This window comes from Staurois parvus, unplaced genomic scaffold (assembly GCF_062004578.1).
Source record: "Staurois parvus isolate SC_StPar_1 unplaced genomic scaffold, SC_StPar_1.0 ptg001345l, whole genome shotgun sequence".
NCBI lineage: Eukaryota > Metazoa > Chordata > Amphibia > Anura > Ranidae > Staurois > Staurois parvus.
Window position 1 is genome coordinate 155,468 of NW_028319141.1, and position 26,860 is coordinate 182,327.

General features: G+C 45.3%; 1 protein-coding gene across 1 annotated transcript in view; it reads right to left on the reverse strand.

The window, feature by feature from the left end:
- LOC149436761 (uncharacterized) overlaps window positions 1-26,860 on the reverse strand; it is a 283,632-nt gene that overhangs the window by 90,911 nt on the left and 165,861 nt on the right. Inside the window, 1 exon segment of the mRNA XM_089661484.1 lies at window positions 3,715-4,143. Coding sequence (XP_089517610.1) covers window positions 3,715-4,143 — 429 coding nt within the window.

A 26,860-nucleotide genomic window follows, 5' to 3' on the forward strand; every position in this document is an offset into this window, starting at 1 on the left:
AGGACCTGATGGAGAACAAGACCAGGACCACCAGGACCATCGCCTGACTGAAGCCATGCTCACATTTCTTTCTAATGCTGCTTCTATGGTCTACTCAGATACGGATTTAGCAGATGTACATTAGTGGAACCCTTTCACTCCGGCCAATGTAAGGTTTACATAAGCAGCAGCACGGCCTTATAGCTACAGCACCCGGGGGTTGTCTACATTTGTTAGGCCAACTGTCAGATTTCTGGTGGAAGTGATTCAGCCGCACTGAAGGTCCTCCCCCCACCATGTATACCGGGCTCAACTGTCCCTCCTGCAAGCCCAAGACAGGCATGGTGGGTGTCAGTGGTGAGGGCAGAAGGAGATCAGCAAACATCTGATCTCTGATCTCCCCTTCAGTGAATGAATGTGGGAGGTGGGAGATTATGTCATTTCTGGGTTCAGCGCTGTCATTCTCCAGTCACTATGGTTTGGGAAGGAGCTGATTAGGCATGATCTGTGCTTGACCATCTTTCTTGGGGTACAGAGGTGACATTAGGGTTCTAGTAATGTTCTGATGTCTCTTTAAAGAGACTGAAAAAAGAGCTGAAAAAAATTAAAGTAACACTATAAAAATAAAAACCCACAAAACAAATCACACGACACATTGTACATATCATTGCACAAGTGAGAGTGAGAACAATCATTGTGAGGCCATCGTTCACGGATAACTATCTGAACTGATAACCTATAAAGGCTCTTAAAGTGTCATCTTTGAACAATTTTTGGTTCTGAAGTTTGTCACCATTTCACAAGTACGCACAGTTTATAAAGTTTGACATGTTTGGTATCTATATACTTGATGCCAACCCCATATTTTATATTTCACCAAACAAATTGGGTCATATATTGTGTTCTTTGTGAACTAACATTATCTTTAGTGTTTTTTACAGAAAATATGTATTTGATAAACAGCTGTACTAATATTCTGTGACATGAAAAATGGCAACTACCACCATTATATTCTCCAGTCTCTGCTTTCAGATAATAAAAGAAATGTTTGGGGGTTTAACTAATCATATGGCCTAAAATGTGAATTTAACTAAAAACAAAAGCAAAATAAACTCTGGCAGTGAAAGAAAATACAGCAATATATAACATTTCAAAATCAAAACTATGGTAGAAAATAATGGCTTAAGAAGCAAACCCACCATATTACTCAACCAGGTTCCAACTAAACCCACCCAAAACATTGGATCCCACCTCCTCCCACCCAGGTTCCTGTTGGAACTCCTTTACCTTGTGTAGATATCCCCTTCTGAGATCCTCATTATCTAATATAAACGTACAACACTCTCCATCTGACACCATTTGTAGACTCCACCTTGGTCTGCCAAGAGATAGTCAGCTGCCATGCAGTTCTGTGACACCACCTTAGGTGGTGGAGCCACTTCTGCTGTCAGATCTGCTATAACATCAATGGTGTCATTGGTTACCTGATCCATGACTCCAGTACATTGGTTCATCTTACTTATCTTAGATTCCCCATCCCGTCTATGAAGGGCTCACTGCATAAAGCATCTCCAATCCAGAGAAAATGTTTCTTCTCACTGGAAGGCCAGGGGAGTATTGGGAGAAATTGAGGCTTTCCCTTACAGATATGGGGGGGAGGGGCAACATAACCTAAAGTACGGCTATAGGTGGAATTGAAGGGAAGACATTTTAGGGTGCTCCTTCCACAAAAGAAGCAAATGTTATCTGGAAGGACTAGGAATCCATTGGACCAATGGGGATTAAACATTCTGCAATTACATTGAGAAACCATGAAATGTTACTGCCTGTGATTCGCTCTCCTATTGTTAGAGCAGCAAGTAAGACTCCCCTTGTCAGTGTCATTAATGGAATTTCAGAAACCATGTAAAATGTTTCTTCCAAATCCAAAAAGGTGACCCCCTTGGGTAAGTACCCATCCTACTATTCCTGATAGGAGTTTGTAGTCCCTGCTATACAGGAAACATGTGGGCAATCATTTACACCTTTTACAGCAGGACAGTAAATATCAGAACACAATTCAAACAGAAGACCAACAGCAGGAAGTCTGCTAACTGAATGTGTAATGCAATCTGTCATTAGCATTCCCAGAGTTCCCTCTGCAACATAGTTGTATCAGCTGTTGGTCCTGTCTGTAGATCTGTTATTTCCCACCTTCTGTAACAGGGTGACAACCCTGATCATTCTGCAGGAACATTACACAGCAGCGTTGTCACCCTGTACAGGGAAGTCTTAGATTATAAGTAAGACACACAACAAGTAAAGTCCAACTCCAGCTAATGCTTCTACAGCAGTTACAGCAACAGGATTTCTATAAGGTTCAACCCACCATATGAATGGAAGATGACAGTTGTAAGCACCCCCAGCAGTGTTATATGGTGTTTCCCAACCCCCCTAACTTTCATTTTTGCCAAATAGCTTGGCCTTCTACAGGAAGCAGAAAAAATCAGATCTACTGAGAGGGTCAACAGGTAATAAAACTATTACAAGGGGAGACTTGGAAAAACATAAAACGTTTATGCTAATGACAGATTCCACCATTTATGTAATTATTGATTTTGCCCATTGTTACACTTTAGTGTCGATGTCTTAGCATTTCCAGGAATAATTAGTGCTCGTTGCACACTTTGCCCCAAAAAGGGACCCGTTCATTCAGAGTCATTAAGGTGAACCCCAATAAGAGGAATTTCATGCTCCCAGAAGAAGTGGTAGGAATATGACCGCACACTTAGCACTTTGTAAGTTCAGATCTCTTGCAGTTGTACCGTGTGAATAGTTTATGGAGATGAGCAATAGCTGGACAAAAAAAAAAGATAACAAGGACATCCAATCTTCACCTGATAGAATCCCTTTTGAGAAAACAAGATGAAACATAAGTGGCCAGCTGGGATTAGGTGGTACTGTTGAATATGTCCCCTAAAACAGCATTAACTCAGTGTTGGAAGGCCTACACCAGCTTAAGAAGTTACTCTCTAACCAAACAGAGACCTCTATCTGGCTGGTATCTCAGCTACAGACCTGCCTGCAAAGCTGTCATCCATGAGAGGAGATGGAACATGGAAAGGAGGCATTGATCATGGGAGAGGAGGTGGAACATGTAATGGGAGGTGTGGACAAGGTGGGCTTAGCTGGAGCCCTCAAGCCTAGCTTATGATGTATCAATTCTCAAAAGAACCTGGAATGGACTCTCCTAATGAGGTTTCAGAGGCGTGGCAAGAAGCCATTGGACCCATCCTAGACTCTGGTACTGAGGCAATGTTGGTCATGTATTGGTTGGTCAGATTCTGGCAATGAAGAAAACACACGGGAACATAGCTCAGTTAGTGAATGATGAAAATGCATTACATGTTCAGTCAATGCTCCATAAAAAAGGATAAAGATGAGAATGATGAGGAAAACAGTTCAGTCATTGCTGCTTATCTGAAGAAATGTCCAAAGGTGAAATATTCACAGGCCTTCTAGGTGTGTTTCTGATGGACATAATCACTAAACCCAATGAATCCGATCATTAGAGTCCTGTTTGTTCAAAGTTTTTTTTTTAAGTAGCATCATGTCTTCCCTAGTTTGTGGGAAGACATTGGGCCTGTAAACCTAATGGGACAGCTGCAACTTTTTTAATATTGCCCCTTCTTCTGGAGTTTCCTCTATGCACCTCAAGCTTGTGAATCCTCTGGTGACAGATTAGCCCGGCATTACCTGTAAAAGCTTTGCCACATTCTGAACATTGATATGGCTTCTCTCCAGTATGAACCCTCTCATGTATGACAAGGTTTTCTCTCCATTTAAAAGTTTTATCACATTCAGAACAATGATATGGCTTCTCTCCAGTGTGAATCCTCTGGTGTGCTATGAGAACTGACTTCTGTGTAAAAGTTTTATCACATTCAGAACACTGATGTGGTTTCTCTCCAGTGTGGATCCTCTGGTGTGTGATAAGATCTGATTTATGTGTAAAAGCTTTGTCACATTCAGAACACTGATATGGCTTCTCTCCAGTGTGAACCCTTTGGTGTATGATAAGATATGACTTCCATGTAAAAGTTTTGTCACATTCAGAACACTGATATGGCTTCTCTCCAGTGTGAACCCTCTGGTGTATGATAAGATATGACTTCTGTGTAAAAGCTTTGTCACATTCAGAACATTGATATGGCTTCTCTCCAGTGTGCATCCTCCGGTGTATGATAAGATGTGACTTCTGTGTAAAAGCTTTGTCACATTCAGAACACTGATATGATTTCTCTCCAGTGTGAATCCTCTGGTGTATGAAAAGATTTGACTTCCGTGTAAAAGCTTTGTCACACTCAGAACACTGATATGGCTTCTCCCCAGTGTGGATCCTCTGGTGTGTGATAAGATCTGACTTCCATGTAAAAGCTTTGTCACATTCAGAACACTGATATGACTTCTCTACAGTGTGAACCTTCTGGTGTCTGATAAGATGTGACTTCCTTGTAAAAGCTTTGTCACATTCAGAACACTGATATGGCTTCTCTCCAGTGTGAATCCTCTTGTGTCTGATAAGATGTGACCTCTTTGTAAAAGCTTTGTCACATTCAGAACACTGATATGACTTCTCTCCAGTGTGGATCCTCTGGTGTATGATAAGATGTGACTTCCATGTAAAAGCTTTGTCACACTCAGAACACTGATATGGCTTCCCTCCAGTGTTAACCTTCTGGTGTGTGCTATGTTTTGCCTCCATTGTAAAATCTTTGTCACGTTCCAAACAAGAAATAGCTTGAAATGACTCCTCTTATGTATACATGGGTTGGACTTTACTGTAAAGCAATTGTCACTTCCAGAGCACTGAAATGACTTTTCTCATGTTGTCCTCTGAGGTTGGATCAGTGTTGAAGAGGACCCAAAGCACTTATGACATTTAGAACACGGATATGACTTATGTCCTGTGTGACTCCTCCAGTGAACTACAATAAAAACTTTCAGTCAATTAAGACACCCAGATGTTTGGTTTACCATGTGACTGAGTTGTATTCACGAAGACCAGCATGACCAAAAACATGGCTCATCACTCCACCTGTACAAAAAAAATAAAAATCAGAATTCTATATAAAGGGCTAAAGTTGTTTTTTATTTTTAATGATCATTATTAAATATATCTTATATATCATCGCAGGCTGTGTCAGCATTATGGTTGTCCTCAAAGGACCAGTTGTAACTGTAAGACTAGATCTCCAGAGCACCTCTCCCCCATTACATCAGATGCCAAGAACCCCACACCCACCCTAACATCACCGTGCACCTCCTTTGGGGGCAGAGCTGGAAAGCAGAAAGTGCAGGGTCTGGAGGAGGACCAGAGGAGGAGTTGACTCAATTACCAGAGTCTGCTGAATGCTGAGACCAAGGGAGGTGAGGATGAGGGGATGCTGCAGCTGCACTGAGACAGGTGAGAAAATGTAAATGAGCAGCTGAGAGAAGAGCTAAAAACACTAAAACTACCCCCACAGGTCTATCCTAGAAATTCAGTCTAAAATGTAACAATTACACCAAGAAAACCCTCAACTGAGGGAAGAGATAATGACACCAAAAATACAAATGGAGCTCAACAATCAGGAAAGAGAATCAAAGACAAATAAATAATTGTTCTCCATAAATTTAGGCCGAGATGTATTCTTCTACATGTCTTTGGTGAAAATAACCCAAATTAAGATGTATTTTTTAGTTTGTAGGAAAGTTATAGAGTTTACAAGCTATTGTATAGATCTGAATATTGATCAATCCTGAAGTACTGGCAGCCAATCTAATTTCTTGAGTTCCAAGAATGTCAGGACAGTACAGATATCCCCCAAATGTCAGGACAGTACAGATATCCCCCAAATGTAAGGACAGTACAGATATCCCCCCAAATGACCCCTTTTTGCAGAGTAAACAGTCCAACGTACTTCATAAGAGGAATGGCGAGTTTTTTGAAGTTGTATTTTTTTGTCAGAATTTTTCGGAAAATTAAAAAATTAAAAAAAATTATTTTCACTATTTGTTTTACATACTGTCACCAGTGCAGTGCAGCGTCATCATATAACTGGCATGGCAGTGATCAGGGACACTGACTGATGACAGTATTAAAAATATATATATATATATTTTTTTTTTATTATTATTTTTAATTTTTTATTAAATTTTTTTTTTTATATATTTTTTTTATATTTCACTATGTCCAAAGTAGTATAATGTTACCATAGTAACATTGTACTACTTTGGGGAAGTGATCAGTATTTTTTTTTTTTACACAATTTGCTTATAGCAAAGAATTACTTTGCTATAAGCAAGCATTTTCCTGAATGACATCGATTCATTCATGGTTTTTTTTTGTGCTTAGCTGGGATTTGGCCACAGATAATCACATGACATGTGCATGTGATCGCTGTGACCATTCACAGCTAGACACACTTGTATACAATGGATGGCATGAATGAAGCCATCCATTGTATACAACTGTCATGTGACCTGATGTGATTGGTCACAGCAGGTCACATGGTATCAGCAACGGGGGCTGGTACACATTATTACATTACATTACATTGAGTTTATATAGTGCCAAAGGGTTTGCTCAGCGCTGTACAATAGAGGGGGGGACAATACATGAAACATTACAGTAACTACAAACAGCACACGAGGGGTAAGAGGGCCCTACTCTTTCGAGCTTACAATCTAGGAGGGAGGGGGTAGAGGTACAGGAGGAAGTGGCTGTGGGGGATGGAGTGGTAGGAGGAATGAAGGAGAGCAGCAGTTAGGTGAGGGTGGGGTAGGCTTCCCTGAAGAGGTGGGTTTTCAGGGAGCGCCTGAAGGTGAGGAGGGAAGGTGACAGTCTGATGGATTGGGGTAGTGAGTTCCAGAGGATGGGGGAGGACCTGGAGAAGTCTTGCAGACGTGCGTGTGAGGAGGAGACCAGGGAGCAAGATAGAAGGAGGTCCTGTGAAGAGCGAAGGGTACGGTGGTACTTGGGAATCAGGTTGGTGAGGTAGTTAGGGGCAGTGTTGTGAATGGCTTTGTAGGTCAGAGTGAGTAGTTTGAATTTGATGCGTTGGGCGATAGGGAGCCAGTGGAGGGAGAGGCAGAGGGGGGTGGCAGAGGTGGAGCGGCTGGTGAGGTGGATGAGTCTAGCCGCTGAGTTGAGGATGGTCTGAAGCAGGGAGAGCCTGCACTGGGGTAGGCCGGTGAGGAGGGAGTTGCAGTAGTCAAGGCGTGAGATAATCAGGGAGTGCACAAGTAGTTTAGTGGTGTCTGGGGTAAGGAAGGAGCGTATTTTGGCGATATTGCGGAGGTGGAGTCTGCACGTGTTTGTGAGTGATTTGACATGAGGTTGGAAGGAGAGGTTAGAGTCCAGAATGACTCCAAGGACTTTGGCTTGCGGGGCGGGATTGATGGTGGTGATGTTAGTAGTGATGGATAGGACGGGGGGGGGCGCGGGCAGGAGGGAAAACGAGAAGCTCGGTTTTGGAGAGGTTGAGTTTGAGGAAATGGAGCGACATCCAGTCAGAGATGTCGTTTAGGAGGTGAGTGATGCGGGCGGAGAAAGTGGAGGTGAGGTGAGGGGTGGAGAGGTAAATTTGAGTGTCGTCAGCATAGAGGTGATAGTTGAAGCCGTGGGAGTGTATGAGTTTGCCAAGGGAGGAGGTGTAGATGGAGAAGAGAAGGGGTCCAAGGACAGAGCCCTGGGGGACCCCAACAGAGAGGGGGAGTGAGGGGGAGGTGGCACCATTGTAGGTGACACTGAAGGAGCGTCGGGATAGGTACGAGGAGAACCAGGAGAGAGCCGTGTCTCTGATGCCAAGGGAGAGTAGTTTATTAAGGAGGAGGGGGTGGTCAACTGTGTCGAAGGCCGCGGAGAGGTCCAGGAGGAGGAGGACAGAGTAGTCACCTTTGGCTTTGGCGGTTAGTAGGTCGTTGGTGATTTTGAGGAGGGCGGTTTCAGTGGAGTGTAGGGGACGGAAGCCGGACTGTAGTGGATCAAGGAGGTTGTTGTCAGTTAGGTGGGCGCTTAGGCGGTTGTAGACTAAGCGCTCCAGGAGTTTGGAAGTGAGTGGCAGCAGGGAGATGGGTCTTAGGTTGTTTGGGTCAGAGGGGTCCAGGGAGGGCTTTTTGAGTATGGGGGTGATGTGCGCATGCTTTAGGGGGGAGGGGAATACGCCGGTAGAGAGGGAGAGATTGAAGATGTGGGTGAGGGAGCAGATGAGGGAAGAGGGGGGTGACTGGAGGAGTCGAGAGGGGATAGGGTCCAGGGGGCAGGTAGTGAGGCGGGCTTCTGAGAAGACCCTGGTGACTTCCTCAGTGGTAGTAGGGCTGAAGGAGTGCAGAGCTGGTGGGGTTACGGTAAGCGGGGTCTTGGGTGTGGAGGGGGGCAGTGCGGTTGCGAGGTCAGAGGAGGGAAGAGATGAGGGGGAGATAGGGGGGGGGAGGCTAGGTGGGGAGGTAGATTGCGAGTTGACTATGTCCTGACGGATTGCATCAATTTTGTTATGGAAATGAGTGGCAATTTCGTGGGCGGTGAGTGAGGTACTGAGTGGAGGAGGGGGGGGGGGAGAGCAGGGAGTTGAAGGTGGAGAAGAGTCGGCGAGGGCAGGAGGAGAGGGTGTTAATCAGGTTTAAGAAGTAAGCCTGCTTGGCGGCGTGGAGGGAGGAGGTGTAAGTGAGGAAGGCAGATTTGTAGAGGGAGAATGAACGGGGGGACCTGGTCTTGCGCCATAGTCTCTCTAGCGCGCGACTGCGACGTTTGAGGCATTTAGTGTGGTCGTTCTGCCATGGTTGGAGCGGTCTGGGTTTGATGATGCGTGTGGTTAGGGGTGCTAGAGAGTCTAGGGCAGCTGACAGTGAGTCGTTGTACGTGTTAGTGGCTAGGTCAGGACAAGACAGTGGAAGGATGCTGTCGTGTAGGCGGTCGGCAGCTGAGTGGAGGGGGGCCGGGTTCAGGTTGCGGAGGTTGCGGCTGGTGATGGTTTGGCGCTCTGGGGGGGGGTGGGTTAGGGGAAGGGGAGATGGAGAACGTGAGGAGGTGGTGGTCGGAGAGAGGGAAGGGGGTGTTAGAGAACTGGTTGAGGGTACAGAGGTGGGAGAAGACGAGGTCCAGGGTGTTCCCAATGATGTGGGTGGAGGATTGAGTGTGCTGTGTGAGCGCGAAGGAGGAGGTTAGGTGGAGGAGTTGGGAAGTAGCCAGGCTGTTGTCGTTGATGGGGATATTGAAGTCCCCGAGGATGATGGTTGGTAGCTCAGAGGAGAGGAAGAAGGGAAGCCAGGCAGCGAAGTCATCCAGGAAGCGGGGTATGGATCCGGGCGGCCTGTAGATCACTGCGATCCTTAGGGGGGTGGGGGTGAAGAGCCGGATGCAGTGAGCCTCGAAGGAGGAGAAGGTTAGGGAGGGAGGATTAGGGAGGACCTGGAAGGTGCTCAGCGGTGATAGGAGCAGGCCGACCCCACCACCTCGAGGTACATGGCCGGTGACAGATCGCACCGCTGCGTGCTCTGCAAGTGCAAAAACTGTGCATGTGTGGGAGGACACCATATGGCTTCCACCTGGAAATCTACAGCCTTTTCCTGGCCACCAAACGGCTATTGGCCGGATGGCTATTGGTTAAAAATGGCATGGGGGCCCCCCAAAATCCATACCAGACCCTTATCTGAGTATGCAGCCCGGCAGGTCAGGAAAGGGGTGGTGAGTGCTCCCCTTCCTGAACCATACCAGGACACATGCCCTCAACATGGGGGGGTGCTTTGGGTCGGGAGCCCCCCAAAGCACCTTGTCCACATATTGATGGGGACAAGGGCCTCTTTCCCACATCCGTGTCCTGTGGTTGTGGGGGTCTGCAGCCTGGGGGCTTATTGGAATCTGAAAGCCCCCTTTAACAACGGGACCCCAAGATCCCAGCCCCCCGCCTATGTGAAGGAGTTGGCGGTATATGATACTGCTACCCATTCACAAAAAAAAGTGTAGTGTAAAAAGTGATAGGACAAAATCTTTGACCAGTCCTTTATTAAAAATAAACATTTAAAAAAAAATGTCCCCCAAAGTAGATGCAACATCAATCACGATGCCGCCACCACCATCGCTACCCAAAAAAGGGGGAAATAAAGCTCCGCTTGAGACAATGGCTCCTGGCTGTCTGACAGCTGGGGCCATGACAACAGTTTTTATATACCCCACCCCCTTGTGACATCACCACACACTGTTATTGGTCAAAGTATTACACCTGACTTGTGGTTAGGTGCATTGCTTTGTCCAATCACAATGCGTTGTCAGGGCGCAGTGCACTGTGGGGCACGGTGGGCAAACAGCCCACTGAACACCCATACTTTTTGTGTTTGCTGAACACACGAACGGCCCATGTTCAAATCAAACTTAGGTTCAACTCGAACATGAAGCCCATCCCTACAAACAAACAATCATCAAACCACAAGAACAGCCAACAAACTCCTGATTTTTTTGTTAATAATAGACTCAAATGGGAAATATCTAAACACCAAACGGCTCTTCCCAGGAACAAGAGACAACAAAATTCAAGTCCAACAACTGAACAAACGATGGGAGTCATCAATGATCCGTATTTCACCAACCCCAAACATATCATCATACACACCGACCCAAACATATCATCATACACACCGACCCAAACATATCATCATACACACCGACCCCAACATATCATCATACACACCGACCCAAACATATCATCATACACACCGACCCAAACGTATCATCATACACACCGACCCAAACATATCATCATACACACCGACCCAAACGTATCATCATACACACCGACCCAAACATATCATCATACACACCGACCCAAACATATCATCATACACACCGACCCAAACATATCATCATACACACAGACCCAAACATATCATCATACACACAGACCCAAACATATCATACACACCGACCCAAACATCCTCCAGGGACAAAAGGAAGCCTCTGAGAATAAACTATTACAACTAACAGAGACCGCACAACAAAAATGTCCTCACTCCAACATCATACTGTCCTCCCTAATTCCAAGGATGGACATAACAAACAATAGAAAACTCAGCGAATCAACACAGAGCTGGCAGATAAAACCAGGTCAGAGCCTACCATTCACCTGACACAACATCATTCCATCATGACCCAACACCTCTATGACTACAAACACCTCAACTAACAATGGGGCAGTCAACTAGCAAGAGAACCCAAAGACATTGTACTGAATGGAACCCACAACCCGGGATCTGCCACAAACCATCTCAGATGGACACAATGGGGCTGATTTACTAAAACTGGAGTGTGCAAAATCTGGGGCAGCTGTGCATGGGAGCCAATCAGGTTCTGACTTCAGCTTGTTCAATAAAGCTTTGACATAAAACCTGGAAGCTGATTGGTTCCCATGCAGAGCTGCACCAGACTTTGCACTCTCCAGTGTCTCATTGTCATCATATGCTGTGTCCATAATGACCACCCATCCCCCCTTATCAGCTGGCTTCAATGTTATATCTCCCCTTGCTGCTAATGATGGCAATGCACCTTTCTCCTCAATGGTCCCATTATTAGGATATGACCCCAGAGTTCCTGATTATAGACTGTCATACGTCACCATCTTTATCATCCAAATGAAGGAACATTTCTGCTGCTGCATATGTAGTGGGTGGTGGAAACTTCCATTTTGTCTGTAAACCTCAGAGAGACCTACTCAGTGGTGTGACTACAGATGATCCCTCAATATCACCTCTCCAAGAATAATGTCCCTTCAATCTAATATTCCTAAAACATCTATACAAGTCTTCTGCCAACAAAAACTTCTTCATGATACCTTTAGGGCTAAAGCCCAAACCTTTCCCCAGAAGGTCCATCTTCCCCGATGTCAGTCCAGCTGAGGAGAAGGTGACAATTCCGTCTATTTCTGTTGATGAATCATCTGTTGGGATGGTTGGATGAGTGGGAGATCCCTTGTTGCAGCGTTGATGTTTCCTAGCTCCCCTGTGGCCGGATCTCTGCTGTTTCCTTGATTCCGATGTACAATACGAGGTCGGTGTTGTCCCTCTATAGATCCTAATAATGTGCCTCCAGCAGAGGAGGGAAGTGATGGGTCAGAGGCTGTAGAAGAAGCTCTAGTGAGCAGTCTAGATGGACGAGGTGAGTCTTGTGTAGGTGGTGCTCCAAGAGTACGCCTGATTAGTAGACGGTTAGATGTTGGACTCCTTCAGCTGCTCGGCTGACAATGCAGACTGCAGTGTAGACTCCACCTGTGTGATCTGTACAGCCAGAAGAGCTTCTTCCTTCTGGAGAAATGAAACTCGGAGAACAATGGAGCTTTTGTTTAGGACTTGTGTAAACAGACCATTGAACTCCTCCCTGTCCACAAACAAAGCCGGGGTCAGTTTACCTCCTACCCCCCCCCCCGCATAATAAGCTGTGCTTTCTAAGATTCAGCTAAAGCTATCTTTTTACATAGACAAGACAGTTGTCTTTTTAGGAACTTCTCAGGAGGACTTTGATCTGGTGTCATTTACCCAAAAAACCCTTCTCATCCTCCACTAAGAACACCCACCTCTCCCCCACTAAAGACACCCTCTCCACTGAAGATACTCCGTTCCTCTCTTTTCCTCCTCTGAAGACACCCCTTCCCCTCCTTTCCTGCACTGGGGACACGAGGGCAGTTTTAAAGAAGAGATATGAGAAGATGATTACTGAGCTTTTGCAATGATTGCGAAAATATGACCCGTCTTTTCCCCCTCCTCAAGGCTTGAGAAGGAAAAAATGTTTATTTTCAGCATGCTGAAGTTGGACAGTGCGCAAAAACTGTTGTGCCGCAAGCACTCCCTCTCTGTATCAGGGTTGGTATTGCTAAGATAGGCTTGTCCTGCCTTAGTTACAGATTGGCCGGCCTCAACCTCCCATTGTCTGGAGTTAGTCTTCATTCTGGAAATTTCCTTGATACACGTGCCTCTAATATATGCTTTCAAAGCATCCCAAACAATCATAGGAGACGTTGAGGCCCTGATTTACTATTGTGCCTGGGCGCATATCCGTGGGCGAACGTCTAATTTTTACGAACGACTGTCTACTTTTATCCCGCAACGAGATTTACTATTGAGCAGCGTCCATAAGTAGACACCCAATCGAATTTACTATCGAGACACACGCCAGGAATCAGACTCACAAAGCAGACTTGGTAAGAGGTATGTCTAACACCATGAAAAATCACTGCAGAGACGTTCACTTAGAAATTTGCTTTGTCAAATATCAGGACTTCACTTTAAACAATATCTGCCATTTCAAAAAAAAATTAAGAATGTGTTAAAAATAGTTTTTTTAAAGCAAATCAACACAGTAAAAAACTAGACGCCCGTGCAGTGTCTTTGGCCGATACAAATGCGCATGCGCAGAACACATTTTAGACGTCCTCTGTGGGCGCTTGCTTTTTAGCCACTGCTCAATAGTAAATCTGAGTGTGGAGTCCTCTGACAGCCGGCACTCGGTCGTGTCTCCTGTGTGTGGAGTCCTTTGACAGCCGGCACTCGGTCACGTCTCCTGTGTGTGGAGTCCTCTGACAGCCGGCACTCGGTGGCGTCTCCTGTGTGTGGAGTCCTCTGACAGTCGGCACTCGGTCACGTCTCCTGTGTGTGGAGTCCTCTGACAGCCGGCACTCGGTGGCGTCTACTGTGTGTGGAGTCCTCTGACAGCCGGCACTCGGTCATGTCTCCTGTGTGTGGAGTCCTCTGACAGCCGGCACTCGGTCGCGTCTCCTGTGTGTGGATTCCTCTGACAGCCGGCACTCGGTCACGTCTCCTGTGTGTGGAGTCCTCTGACAGCCGGCACTCGGTCACGTCTCCTGTGTGTGGATTCCTCTGACAGCCGGCACTCGGTCGCGTCTCCTGTGTGTGGAGTCCTCTGACAGCCGGCACTCGGTCACGTCTCCTGTGTGTGGAGTCCTCTGACAGCCGGCACTCGGTCGCGTCTCCTGTGTGTGGAGTCCTCTGACAGCCGGCACTCAGTCACGTCTCCTGTGTGTGGAGTCCTCTGACAGCCGGCACTCGGTCGCGTCTCCTGTGTGTGGAGTCCTCTGACAGCCGGCACTCGGTCGCGTCTCCTGTGTGTGGAGTCCTCTGACAGCCGGCACTCGGTCGCGTCTCCTGTGTGTGGAGTCCTCTGACAGCCGGCACTCGGTCACGTCTCCTGTGTGTGGAGTCCTCTGACAGCCGGCACTCGGTCGCGTCTCCTGTGTGTGGAGTCCTCTGACAGCCGGCACTCAGTCACGTCTCCTGTGTGTGGAGTCCTCTGACAGCCGGCACTCGGTCGCGTCTCCTGTGTGTGGAGTCCTCTGACAGCCGGCACTCGGTCGCGTCTCCTGTGTGTGGAGTCCTCTGACAGCCGGCACTCGGTCGCTTCTCCTGTGTGTGGAGTCCTCTGACAGCCGGCACTCGGTCGCGTCTCCTGTGTGTGGAGTCCTCTGACAGCCGGAACTCGGTCACGTCTCCTGTGTGTGGAGTCCTCTGACAGCCGGCACTCGGTCACGTCTCCTGTGTGTGGAGTCCTCTGACAGCCGGCACTCGGTCGCGTCTCCTGTGTGTGGAGTCCTCTGACAGCCGGCACTTGGTCGCGTCTCCTGTGTGTGGAGTCCTCTGACAGCCGGCACTCGGTCACGTCTCCTGTGTGTGGAGTCCTCTGACAGCCGGCACTCGGTCGCGTCTCCTGTGTGTGGAGTCCTCTGACAGCCGGCACTCGGTCGCGTCTCCTGTGTGTGGATTCCTCTGACAGCCGGCACTCGGTCGCGTCTCCTGTGTGTGGAGTCCTCTGACAGCCGGCACTCGGTCGCGTCTCCTGTGTGTGGAGTCCTCTGACAGCCGGAACTCGGTCACGTCTCCTGTGTGTGGAGTCCTCTGACAGCCGGCACTCGGTGGCGTCTCCTGTGTGTGGAGTCCTCTGACAGCCGGCACTCGGTCGCGTCTCCTGTGTGTGGAGTCCTCTGACAGCCGGCACTCGGTGGCATCTCCTGTGTGTAGAGTCCTCTGACAGCCGGCACTCGGTCACGTCTCCTGTGTGTGGATTCCTCTGACAGCCGGCACTCGGTCACGTCTCCTGTGTGTGGAGTCCTCTGACAGCCGGCACTCGGTGGCGTCTCCTGTGCTTAACAAACAGCACTCGGCATATCTTCATGTAATCTAATTAGATTTCCTTAGTTCTAGTGATTCTATTTTTGTTTCTTATCCTTTATAATTATTTCTGTAATGATTTTACTTATTTCGAAGGTCTAGATAATATTTATTTTGACAGCTGAATGTAAAAATAAAGGTCTGGTATGGATATTAAGGGGGAACTCCACGCTGAAATAAAAAAAAAAAACAGTATGGGGACCCCCTCAATATCCATACCAGACCCTTATCCGAGCATGCAGCCCGGCAGGTCAGGAAAGGGGGGGGATGAGCAAGCAGCCCCTCCCTCCTGAACCGTACCAGGCCACATGCCCTCAACATGGGAGGGTGCTTTGGGGCAGGGGGGCTCCTCCCCCAAAGCACCTTGTCCCCATGTTGATGGGGACAAGGACCTCTTCCCCACAACCCTGGCCGGTGGTTGTGGGGGCCTGCGGGTGGGGGGATTATCAGAATCTGGAAGCCCCCTTTAACAAGGGGGCCCCCAGATCTCACCCCCCCCTACGTGAATGAGTCTGCGGTACATGGTCCCATGACTCATTCACAAAAAAACAAAGTGTGGTGTAAAAAAAACACAGTACAGGGTCTTTGACAAGTCCTTTATTAAAACAATGCCCCCCGAAGTAGATCCAACGTCAATCGCGGCCGCGGCGAACCGAAAAAAGAAAAAAAAAAGTTCTGGTCCCGGGACATCATCTAAGTGACCCCACCCCATGTCACATGCTTGCTGTCCCCGGCTGGCCCCACCCCTTACCTATATAAGAACTGTCAGACTGTCTTCTGCATACAGCTAGTTAGCCTCAGTGGAGAGACAGGGTGACAGTTCCGGGGTCATTGATGTCACATGGGGCGGGGTTTCTCGGATGATTTCCCCAGCTGGTCCCACCCCTAACCTATTTAAGTGCTGTCAGCGAGACTTTTTTTCAGAACACTGGAAGCCTCCGACGGGACTGGAACTTTTTTTTTTCTTTTTTTGGATTGCCGCCGCCGTGATTGACGTTGGATCTACTTCGGGGGACAATGTTTTAATAAAGGACTTGTCAAAGAACCTGTACTGTGTTTTTTTTTACACCACACTTTGTTTTTTTGTGAATGAGTAGCAGGACCATGTACCACAGACTCATTCACGTAGGGGGGGCGGGATCTGGGGGCCCCCAGATTCTGATAAGCCCCCCACCCGCAGACCCCCACAACCACCAGCCAGGGTTGTGGGGAGGAGGCCCTTGTCCCCATCAACATGGGGACAAGGTGCTTTGGGGGGGAGCCCCCCTGCCCCAAAAACCCCCCTATGTTAAGGGCATGTGGCCTGGTATGGTTCAGGAGGTGGGGGGTGCTCGCTCATCCCCCCCTTTCCTGACCTGCCGGGCTGCATGCTCGGATAAGAGTCTGGTATGGATATTGAGGGGGTACTCCACGTTGTTTTTTTTTTAATTTTTGGCGTGGAGTTACTTCTTAACATCCATACCAGACCCGATGGGCTTGGTATGGATAGGAGGGGGGACCCCTGAAGGGCTTGGTATGGATGGGAGGGGGGACCCCACGCTGTTTTTTTATTATTTATTTAATTCATGGAAATAATTTAAAATTCAGCTGTCAGAGGGAAACCCCGATGACAGCTGAAACATTCCTTCTGTCCCTGCAGAGAGCTCCGCTATTATATTTGACATTAAAAAGTATAGAGAATGCAACATTGTATCTATTTGTATCCATTTTGGATATAGATGTTTTTATTTGGATACATATAGATACAATGTTGCAACCTTTATACTTTTTAATGACAAATATAATAGTGCAGCTCTCTGCAGGGACAGAAGTAATTACTTCGCTATTATATTTGCCGGCCGTAGATGGGGCGAAAATCAAACAATTTTTTTACCGTTGGTGGTAACGTCGGCCCATTGAACAACCGATTTTTCATTTTTTTTTTAAATGTCCAGTTTTCACCCCATCTATGGCCTGCATTTTTCTTTTTCTTCTTCTTTTTTATTCCTCTTTTCATTTTCTTCTTCTTTTTCTTGCAGGTCATGGCTCATGCGCAGATTTTTTATCTGTAAAAAGATCAGCCAATTTGCCGTTCATTGCCGCTAAAATCGGCCAATTTTTATCCAAATTTACCGATTAAAAAAAGTGGCAAAATCCCAAAAAAATGGCTGACCAATTAATCCACTAACGGCCTGAAAATCAGCCAATTTTTTTTTCCGACCGATTTTAGACCCATCTAAAGCAGGCCGGAAAAAAAAATCGAATGATTTTCGGGCCGTTAGTGAGTTAATTGGTCGGCCGTTTTTCGGGATTTTGGCACATTTTTTTTATCAGTAAATTTGGAAAAAAAAATTTCCAACTTTACTGATAAACAAAATGTGCCAAAATCCCGAAAAACGGCTGACCAATTATCCCACTAACGGAAGAGGCCCTTGTCCCCATTAACATGGGGACAAGGTACTTTGGGGGGGAACCTTTCCTGCCCCAAAGCACCCCCCATGTTGAGGGCATGTGGCCTGGTATGGTTCAGGAGGGGGGGGGCGGTCGCTCGTCCCCCCCTCTTTCCTGACCTGCCGGGCTGCATGCTCGGACAAGGGTCTGGTATGGATATTGGGGGATCCCCAAGCTGTTTTTTATTTAATTTTGGTGTGGAGTTACAACTTAAAATCCATACCAGACCCTAAGGGTTTGGTGTGGATGGGAGGGGGGACCCCCGGAGGGTTTGGTGTGGATGGGAGGGGGGACCCCATGCCGTTTTTTATTTATTATGGTGCTGGTTTTTAAATGTAATTCTCCCTTTTTTTTCTTCACTATAGCTCAGAAATTCACCTGTCACTTCCCCCAGCTAAAAGAGAAAGTTTTCTTGGAATTTATATCCCTAAAGGAAACAATGTTTACTTTGAGTTTATTAAAAGATACAAAGTTTTCTGTAACTTCGGGGAAAGTGACTTCTAAGCTTGTGAACTATAGTGAAGAAAAAAAACGGCTGCATTTGCATTTAAAAATCAGCGCCAACATACACTTTGTATTGCAAAAAAAATGATTAACAATTGTGTAAACCAAGGCATTATTTTCAATGGAATTTCATTCGTAAACCGAAAATTCTGTTAACCGAGGCGTTGGTAAACCGAGGTACGCCTGTATTAGTATTGTAATCCTTTGTATTGGGATACATAGAACCAACATACATCTGAATTGGCAACATAGCACAACATTTGTGTCACATTGGAGATATCTGGCTAGTTACACTGACCTTTCCCAGGGACTTAGGGTTGATTCACACCACAGAAATACAGGCAGGATTAGTGTTCAACAGCTCCAAGGATTAGTGGTTAGCCCTACTGTCTCACAATGCTAGGGTTGTCGATTTGAATCCCAACCATGGCAATGAATTTGGATCATCTCCGTGTGACTACCCTAACATACATGTGCTGGTGGCAGCATCTTTGCTTTCTGTTTAAATTTTCCCTAGAATGTGAATTAGAATGAGGCCTTGTCTGTTCAAACACCTTTAAAGTTGTACCTTATGTGAATGTCAAACGATGGGATGAGATAAGGGCCTGGACTAATGATTGATTGGTTAATGCTGGTTTGCACTCCACCCCTTTTGAGAAGGTTTGTCAAACCAAGAAAAGCGTGAGCGAGAGAGAAGGATTAAAAAAAATTAATAAAATAATGGCATGGAGTCCCCCCCTCCCAAATCCATAACAGACCCTTATCTGAGCATGCAGATACCGCATGCCTTCAAAGATTTATTTCCTTTGTTGAATTGCCTGCTTGGTTCACACTAGATGTGATTTAAAATTGTGCTTTTTGTTGGCAATTTCACCGTGTTTTCTGTAGATTTACCAATGAGTTATTGTGTTTTCAATTGTGTTTTGTATTGCGATTTCTATTGTAGTCTATATGTGAAATCGCTACAAAATGCTGAAAAAGTTAGACAAGAACTACTTTTGAAATTGTGCTGCAGCAAATCGCTTACGTTAAGACACTCACATCCACATTCATTAGATCGGATATCAGGTACAATTTCAATTCCCAAATCGCACCTGAAATCGTGCACCCTGGATGCGGCTTGGCATGTGATTTGCATGGCATGCGACCTGCAAATCATATGCCAAGTCACACCCTATTGTCTGCTATTAGAGCAGTCACATGGGTGCGTTTCCTACACTGATTTCTATAGTAGTACATGTACTACTTTTGTGCCGATTTGCATAGATATCTGTGTCAGATGTTTTGCAAATCGCAAGGAAATCGGCATCTTCACTGTACATCGCACAATTTCTAAATCGGCTTTGATGTTGAAAGTAGGTAGGTGGTCTTTTTCCTGTTCCGTGGGGGCCCCCTCAAGATACCAACGGTCACACCTGGACACAGCTACGAGATCTCGGAAAGTGAATGCACTCAAGTCACCTCAGTTGCGATTGCAAACACTTCAGTTTTATTGGCATAACATCAGGGTTATTATACTGTAGTCTTTAGGCAAACACACCCTCAGACCATCCAATCAAATACATGTACATTATTTTACCTTAACTCAACAATTATTTCTATGAGGTTTGCATTTTCACTCTTCTGCTTTATCTATCATACCATATCTCCTCTAAAGCCCAGACCATGGCTTTAATCTGACCTAACACCCAATTTGTGGTTAAAACTTTCCAGAAGTGAGAGTAAACCTTATCTGCTTTTTTGTAAGGGTTTGCAAAAACACTCATTTCTACATGAAGCTGACATAGACAGTTTTGTTAGTGTGCACACATCTCATATATATATATTAAACTAGCATCTTGTATTAGTGTATACAAAATGGATTCAGTTATATTCCATTTAATCCTTTCAGTCCCCTCTTTTATCACATAGTGATAACACTTTTCATTGACTTACTCTCCCTATCGTCTCAATCCCATGCATTTCCTCATATTGTTGAAGCAAAAACATTTCCTCCCTTTCCTTCTCATTAATTCTCATTTATACACATGATCATTCAGTTGTGATGAGGTAACCCCTCACCCATCCTGAACTCCCAGAGGGTTTCTGAACCACTGGCTCCTTTCTATCATATGAAATCTCCAATAGAAACCATAGTGGGACAATGATAATTGTCACTATTGATAAGATAATAATCAGGTTCATCCAGTCCTCACGGGGATCCAATAGGTTGGATAGCAAAGTTCTTGGCTCCTTCTGTTGGTTGATCAGCTTGCTTGTGTCTCTCATCTTGGGAAATCCTTTTTACTCTTGATGCATGGATCCAGGTGCCTGATCCTTCAGTAAGAACAGCTGTACGTGTAATGGCCACGATCACTGTAGGTTCTCCAAACCGGGGTCTCACCCTTGGATCCAGTCTTCGGATCACCACTTGATCACCTACCTCGCAGGGGTGGGTTGGTTGATCTGCGGATAAAAGAAAAAAACAGCAGCATCACCATGCTCACTATTCAACTTTTCACACAATGCTCTTACATATTCTGCCTGTATCACCTCTAAATATCCTTTCTACCACAGAGGGGGTTGCTGTCCAGTCCAAGGGGTAGGGAATGGTCTGCCCATTAGTATCTCAAAGGGAGACAACTTACTCCGTTTATGAGGTGTCATCCTTATTTCAGCTAGTATAGCAGGTAACACAGCTGGCCAATTCTTCAGAGTCCCTCCCGTGGCTTTCACTAATTTATCCTTAATTGTTCTATTCATTCTTTCCACTACTCCAGAACTCTGAGGGTGATAAGGAATATGGAGCTTCCATTGAATACTCAAAGCCTTTGAGACTCCCTGAGTCACTGCTGCAGTAAAAGCTGGTCCCTGATCGCTTTCTATGAACAAAGGAGAACCCCATCTAGGGATGATTTCCTTACACAAAACCTTGACTACTGTCTCTGCTGTTTCATTCCTACATGGGAAAGCTTCCGGCCAACCTGAAAATCTGTCTACTACCACCAACAGCTTATCTCCTTCTTTTGATTTAGGGAGATGTGTAAAATCTATCTGTAGATGTGTGAATGGTGCCTCAGGGGGTGTTAAATGTTCATGTTTCCCATGCTGGCCATGCCCAGGGTTGTTTTGTAAACAAGTAAGGCACCTTCCCAATGTTTCCTCCACCAAATCATGGAGAAACCATACACAAAATCGTTTGCGCATTTCTTTCTCCACTAACTGTTTTCCCTTATGACCTACACTATGAAAATTTTGAATGAATAATACAGCAGCTGCCTGTGGAAGTCCTACAATTCCCTCTTTTGACATAAGACCATGTTTGTCTTGTGTCAAACCTCTGCTAGCCCAAAAATCAACTTCACTCTCAGAGGCTTGTGCCTGCAGTGTTCCTAAAAGCTCATTTGACAGTAGGGATGGAGTGGACAACATTACCATAGATAGATCTGCTCGATTATGCAGTTGCCCTGCAGTTTTTGCAGCTGCATCTGCCATAGCATTGCCTTTTGTGACTGGGTCTTTGGCATTAGTATGTGCCCGCACTTTAATGACCGCTATCCTTCTTGGAAGTTGGAGTGCAGCAAGCAAATCCTGGATCAAAGAATGATGGGATATTGACTTGCCATCGGCCGTAGTAAAACCACGGCATTGCCAAATACGGCCAAAATCATGTACAACCCCAAAGACATATTTAGAATCTGTGTATATGTTAACATCTCGATCTTGATAAAGAGTGCAAGCTCGTGTTAGGGCCACTAATTCAGCTGCTTGTGCACTGGGGTAGGGGATGGAACCTGTTTCAATAATAAGAGGTGGTTCTACTACTGCATAGCCTGTGATGTATGTAGCATCACTAGGGCGTGTACAAGATCCATCGACAAACACATCAGGGGCTCCAGGAATCGGAGTCTCCAACATATCTAGTCGTGGAGAAGTGTCAGCTTGGATAACATCCAGGCAATTGTGTTCCTCCTGCAATTCTGGTGACTTTGTGTTGTGAAGATTAAGCAGGGAGGACAATAAAAGAGATGGTCCTGATGTAGATGGGCTGTATTTAACTGTGAGATTATTGGTGGATGTCAAAATTACTTCACATCCCGCCAGGCGTTGTGCTGACATGTGTTGAGTGTTAATGTTTTTCAGTACATGTAGGACATGATGAGATGTGTGTAATATCAATGGGTTTCCCAAAACTATGATAGATGCCATTTCCACAGCCAAGGCACACACAGACAAAGCTTGTAGACACCCCGGCATGCCCTGGACCGGGATGGGCATTGTTTTTGATCAATATGCTACCGGCCTCATGGCACCTCCGTGCTCTTGAGCTAGTACTGCAGCCATGGTTTTACATGCAGATTGACAATACAAATGAAAAGATTTAGTATAATCCGGTAACCCTAATGCGGGAGACGAGACCAGTGCTGTCTTCAAATATTCAAATGCCTGCACCAATGGCAGCGTCCATTCAATACGGTCTGGTTGATCTTTCAGTGTTACTTGGCGTAATACATTGTCATAATAAGAACAGTCAGGAATCCACTGTCTACAATAGTTTACCATACCTAGGAAGGATTGCATCTGAACCTTAGTTTCTGGTTTTGGTTGTTGACATATTGCTGCCACTCTCCTTGGGCTCAGCCCCCTCTGGCCCTCAGACAATACAAATCCTAGGTACTCAACTTGTGGTGCCACAAACTGCATCTTTTTGCGAGAGACTTTTTGTCCCTGATCAGCCAGAAACCGTAACAATGATAATGAATCAGCCTGACACGCCTTCTCGCTCACAGAACTAATCAGTAAATCATCCACGTATTGGATAATTACTGAACCATGGGTGGGTACCCAGTCATTGAGCATGGATCTACTGGCCATGGTATATGCTGCCGGCGAGTAGCCCTGAGAGAGATGGGTCCAGGTTAGCCTCTCCCCTTGAAAACAAAAAGTAAACAATACCTGTGTCTCCGGATCAACTGGGACACTAAAAAATGCATTTGACAGATCAATTACTGTAAAATGTGTGGCGTTGGCAGGTATAGCATTTACCAAAGTTGTTATATCTGGGACTACAGCGGCAATGCAGGAGCACATGAAATTTATGATACCAGACCTGTCCATCTTTTGCTTGTACCAGGAGGGGAGGTGTAATGCAAGTGGGGGTTTCCTTGGATTAGGGCATCCCTGTACTATAGCATCCAGCTCCTTGGGATCTATTGCCTTTAAAATCAGCTGCTCCCCAATCATCATGAATGGAAAGGCTGAATTCATCATATCTAGCTCAGCTGTCTCATCTTTAACTTCCACCTTGTTACTTTCTGCTGACCTAAGAATTCTATCACTCTTTTCTACCTTCTTTATCTTCCTCTTTACTTTCCCTTTACCCCTCTCAGTATCCCTTTGACTAACACTCCCAGTTTCCCCATCTGAGCTAGATTCTTCTGACTCCCCTGTATATATCTGGGAAGCAGCAATAAGAACCTCTTCATCTTCATCTACTTGTTTTACCTGTGGGAGTGCTGGGTATAATGGGGCTGCATGTGGAGCTGTAGGGGCAGGACGTCTCACTGTGTTTGTATGGCGGTGGTGGTGTGAAATCATTTGCTACAATTAGAGTCTTATAGCCTGGTGCATACTTCAACCAATTCTTACCCCCTTCATACATATAATTCTTGTCCCAATCTGGATTTCCAGTCCCCCAGATACCTACCTGAGGCTGTTCATGCAAACACATTCCTCTAATCATATCCATACACATAGTGTCATTTCCCCCTTCACAAGGAAAACTAGCTCCACCCAGTCTTTTTGACCATCCCACTAAATTATCCACCCAGGGATTAACATAATAAATATCATAAGGGGATACCCTTGCTACATATTCTTTACAAGTTTCATTTAAGGTAGATGTGTTCTTTCCCCTCAGCTTTCTAGTTTTTCTAAACAACTTAATCAACTTTTGTGGCGGCACATGACGAGGTCCTTCCTCCTTACCTGAGGAATTACCCATAGCAGTAAATTAGTAAACTAACAAACAAGAAAAAAAAAACAACAATAACACACTTTTTACAAATTATACAAAGTGCTGTGCCAGGTGTGTCCTGGTATTATTCCCCGAGCCGAGAATCCCTTAGTCTCGCTCCTAAAACTCCAACCACCAAATTTCCCTGAAGTTCAGAATAATTACCTCGGTAAAGAAAGCATTACAAAATAAAACTCTCACTTACCTTGGCAATTATCCCACTTCTGACACCACTGAAAGTAGGTAGGTGGTCTTTTTCCTGTTCCGTGGGGGCCCCCTCAAGATACCAACGGTCACACCTGGACACAGCTACGAGATCTCGGAAAGTGAATGCACTCAAGTCACCTCAGTTGCGATTGCAAACACTTCAGTTTTATTGGCATAACATCAGGGTTATTATACTGTAGTCTTTAGGCAAACACACCCTCAGACCATCCAATCAAATACATGTACATTATTTTACCTTAACTCAACAATTATTTCTATGAGGTTTGCATTTTCACTCTTCTGCTTTATCTATCATACCATATCTCCTCTAAAGCCCAGACCATGGCTTTAATCTGACCTAACACCCAATTTGTGGTTAAAACTTTCCAGAAGTGAGAGTAAACCTTATCTGCTTTTTTGTAAGGGTTTGCAAAAACACTCATTTCTACATGAAGCTGACATAGACAGTTTTGTTAGTGTGCACACATCTCATATATATATATTAAACTAGCATCTTGTATTAGTGTATACAAAATGGATTCAGTTATATTCCATTTAATCCTTTCAGATGTGACCGTCGAGTAAGGCCTTTTTATGTTTGATTTCCTGAGTGTTTTTCCGATTTATGGGAAATGCCACATACTAGCAAAAGTGAATTGACATTTTCAGTATTGCATGCGAGATGTGGTCATGTGACTGCCTTAACTCATGCAATAATCTAGAGTGAATTGTGCCCATAGGGCCAAGAAATATTGCCAATAGGGTTCCCTTTCACATCCCTGTTCAATGTTCTGTTGTATGCTGCACAGGTACACGTCACTGTGGCTTTCTTTCTGACTCTGATTTGTGGGGCCTGTATACCAAGGGTTAACGCAGGTGGGAAGAGGATTCATCAGGTGCAAACACTTTCTCTGACCAAATGAATGACAGTGGTGGGTGTGGCCTACCTTATATAAAGAGATGCAGTAGTGGCTGATTTTAGCCTTGTACAGGCACATTATTTCTGCATGTCCTTGTCTGTGGTGGTTTGGGGAGGAAGAGATATTGTGGTGAATTGCCCCAGGCCACACTCACGCTGTGTTTGGGGGGGAAGAGATATTGTAGTGAATTGCCCCCAGGCCACACTCATGCTGTGTTTTGATGTGGGCTGTAAATATTTTCCATGTTCTTCCTTCTAAGGTGTTGTGTGTTATTGTACAATGATTGTGTTTATTATCTTTGCATTGTAATCCTAACACATGTCCATTGCTCTGCTCTTCCAAGTTTGCTTTATTTAGAATGAAATGCAGTTTTCAGACAAACATGGTGAGAAATGTATATGTGGGGGATTTGGGGAGGTGGGAGGTGTTTTTATTTTGGCACGTATGTATTTTTATATTGATATTTTGATCTGCAGCTTGTTTTGTGAATAAGCCCAAGTGATAATAACTGTTTCCTGCTGTAACCTGTGAAAGCACAGTTCATTAGAAGTATAGTCTTTTAGATTGTAAGCTCTTATGAGCAGGACCGTTCTATTTTAGCAACATCAATCCTGCTTTTTTTTTTTTCTTTTTTTTTTTCACACCAAGATATTGAATGTAGCTTTTTGTTGCTGTCCAAATAAATGTGGAATGTGTATTTGATCAATAAACATTTGTACTATGTATTTTTGGGGGGTTTTATTTCATGTTCTAGTCGAATGTTGCACAGAGGCTAAATGGTTAGCACTTCCACCTGGCAGTTCTAGGGTCATTGGTTCAAATCCCAGCCATGGCACCTCCTTGCTGGAGTATGCATGTTCTCCCTGTGCCTGTGTTTCCTCTGGGTACTCCGGTTTCCTCCCACACTCTAAAGACATGCTGGTAGGTTAATTGGATCCTGTCAAAATTGGACCTAGTATATGTATGAATGTAAGTTAGGACTCTTAGTACGCCCCTTGAGGGTTAGGGACTGATGTGAATTTACCACATCTATATGTAAAGCGCTGCATAAATTGACAGCGCTATATAAGTATCCTAAATGTACTAGCACCCCTAACACTTATTTGTGCTAGCTATATAATATGCCCAAATCTTCCTTGTTAGAGCGCACATGTGCAAGTATGTCCAAAATAACAAACCAAAAGCCCCCTATTGCACCACAAGACCATGTTATGTACCAATGAATAGGTTGTGTTCAGTGTGCAGCTAGCTATTCTTTTTCTACAATCCTCTTAACAGCAATAAATTGGGCCCCCAATTTATGTTGACTTTGGGCCTTTACTGGCAAATATATATTCACCAATGTCATATACACAGTATAGCTGCAAGCATACATTCATCAATGTCATATACACAGTAGAGCTTCAAGCATACATTCACCAATGTCATATACACAGTATAGCTGCAAGCATACATTCATCAATGTCATATACACAGTAGAGCTGCAAGCATACATTCACCAATGTCATATACACAGTATAGCTGCAAGCATACATTCACCAATGTCATATACACAGTATAGCTGCAAGCATACATTCACCAATGTCATATACACAGTATAGCTGCAAGCATACATTCACCAATGTCATATACACAGTAT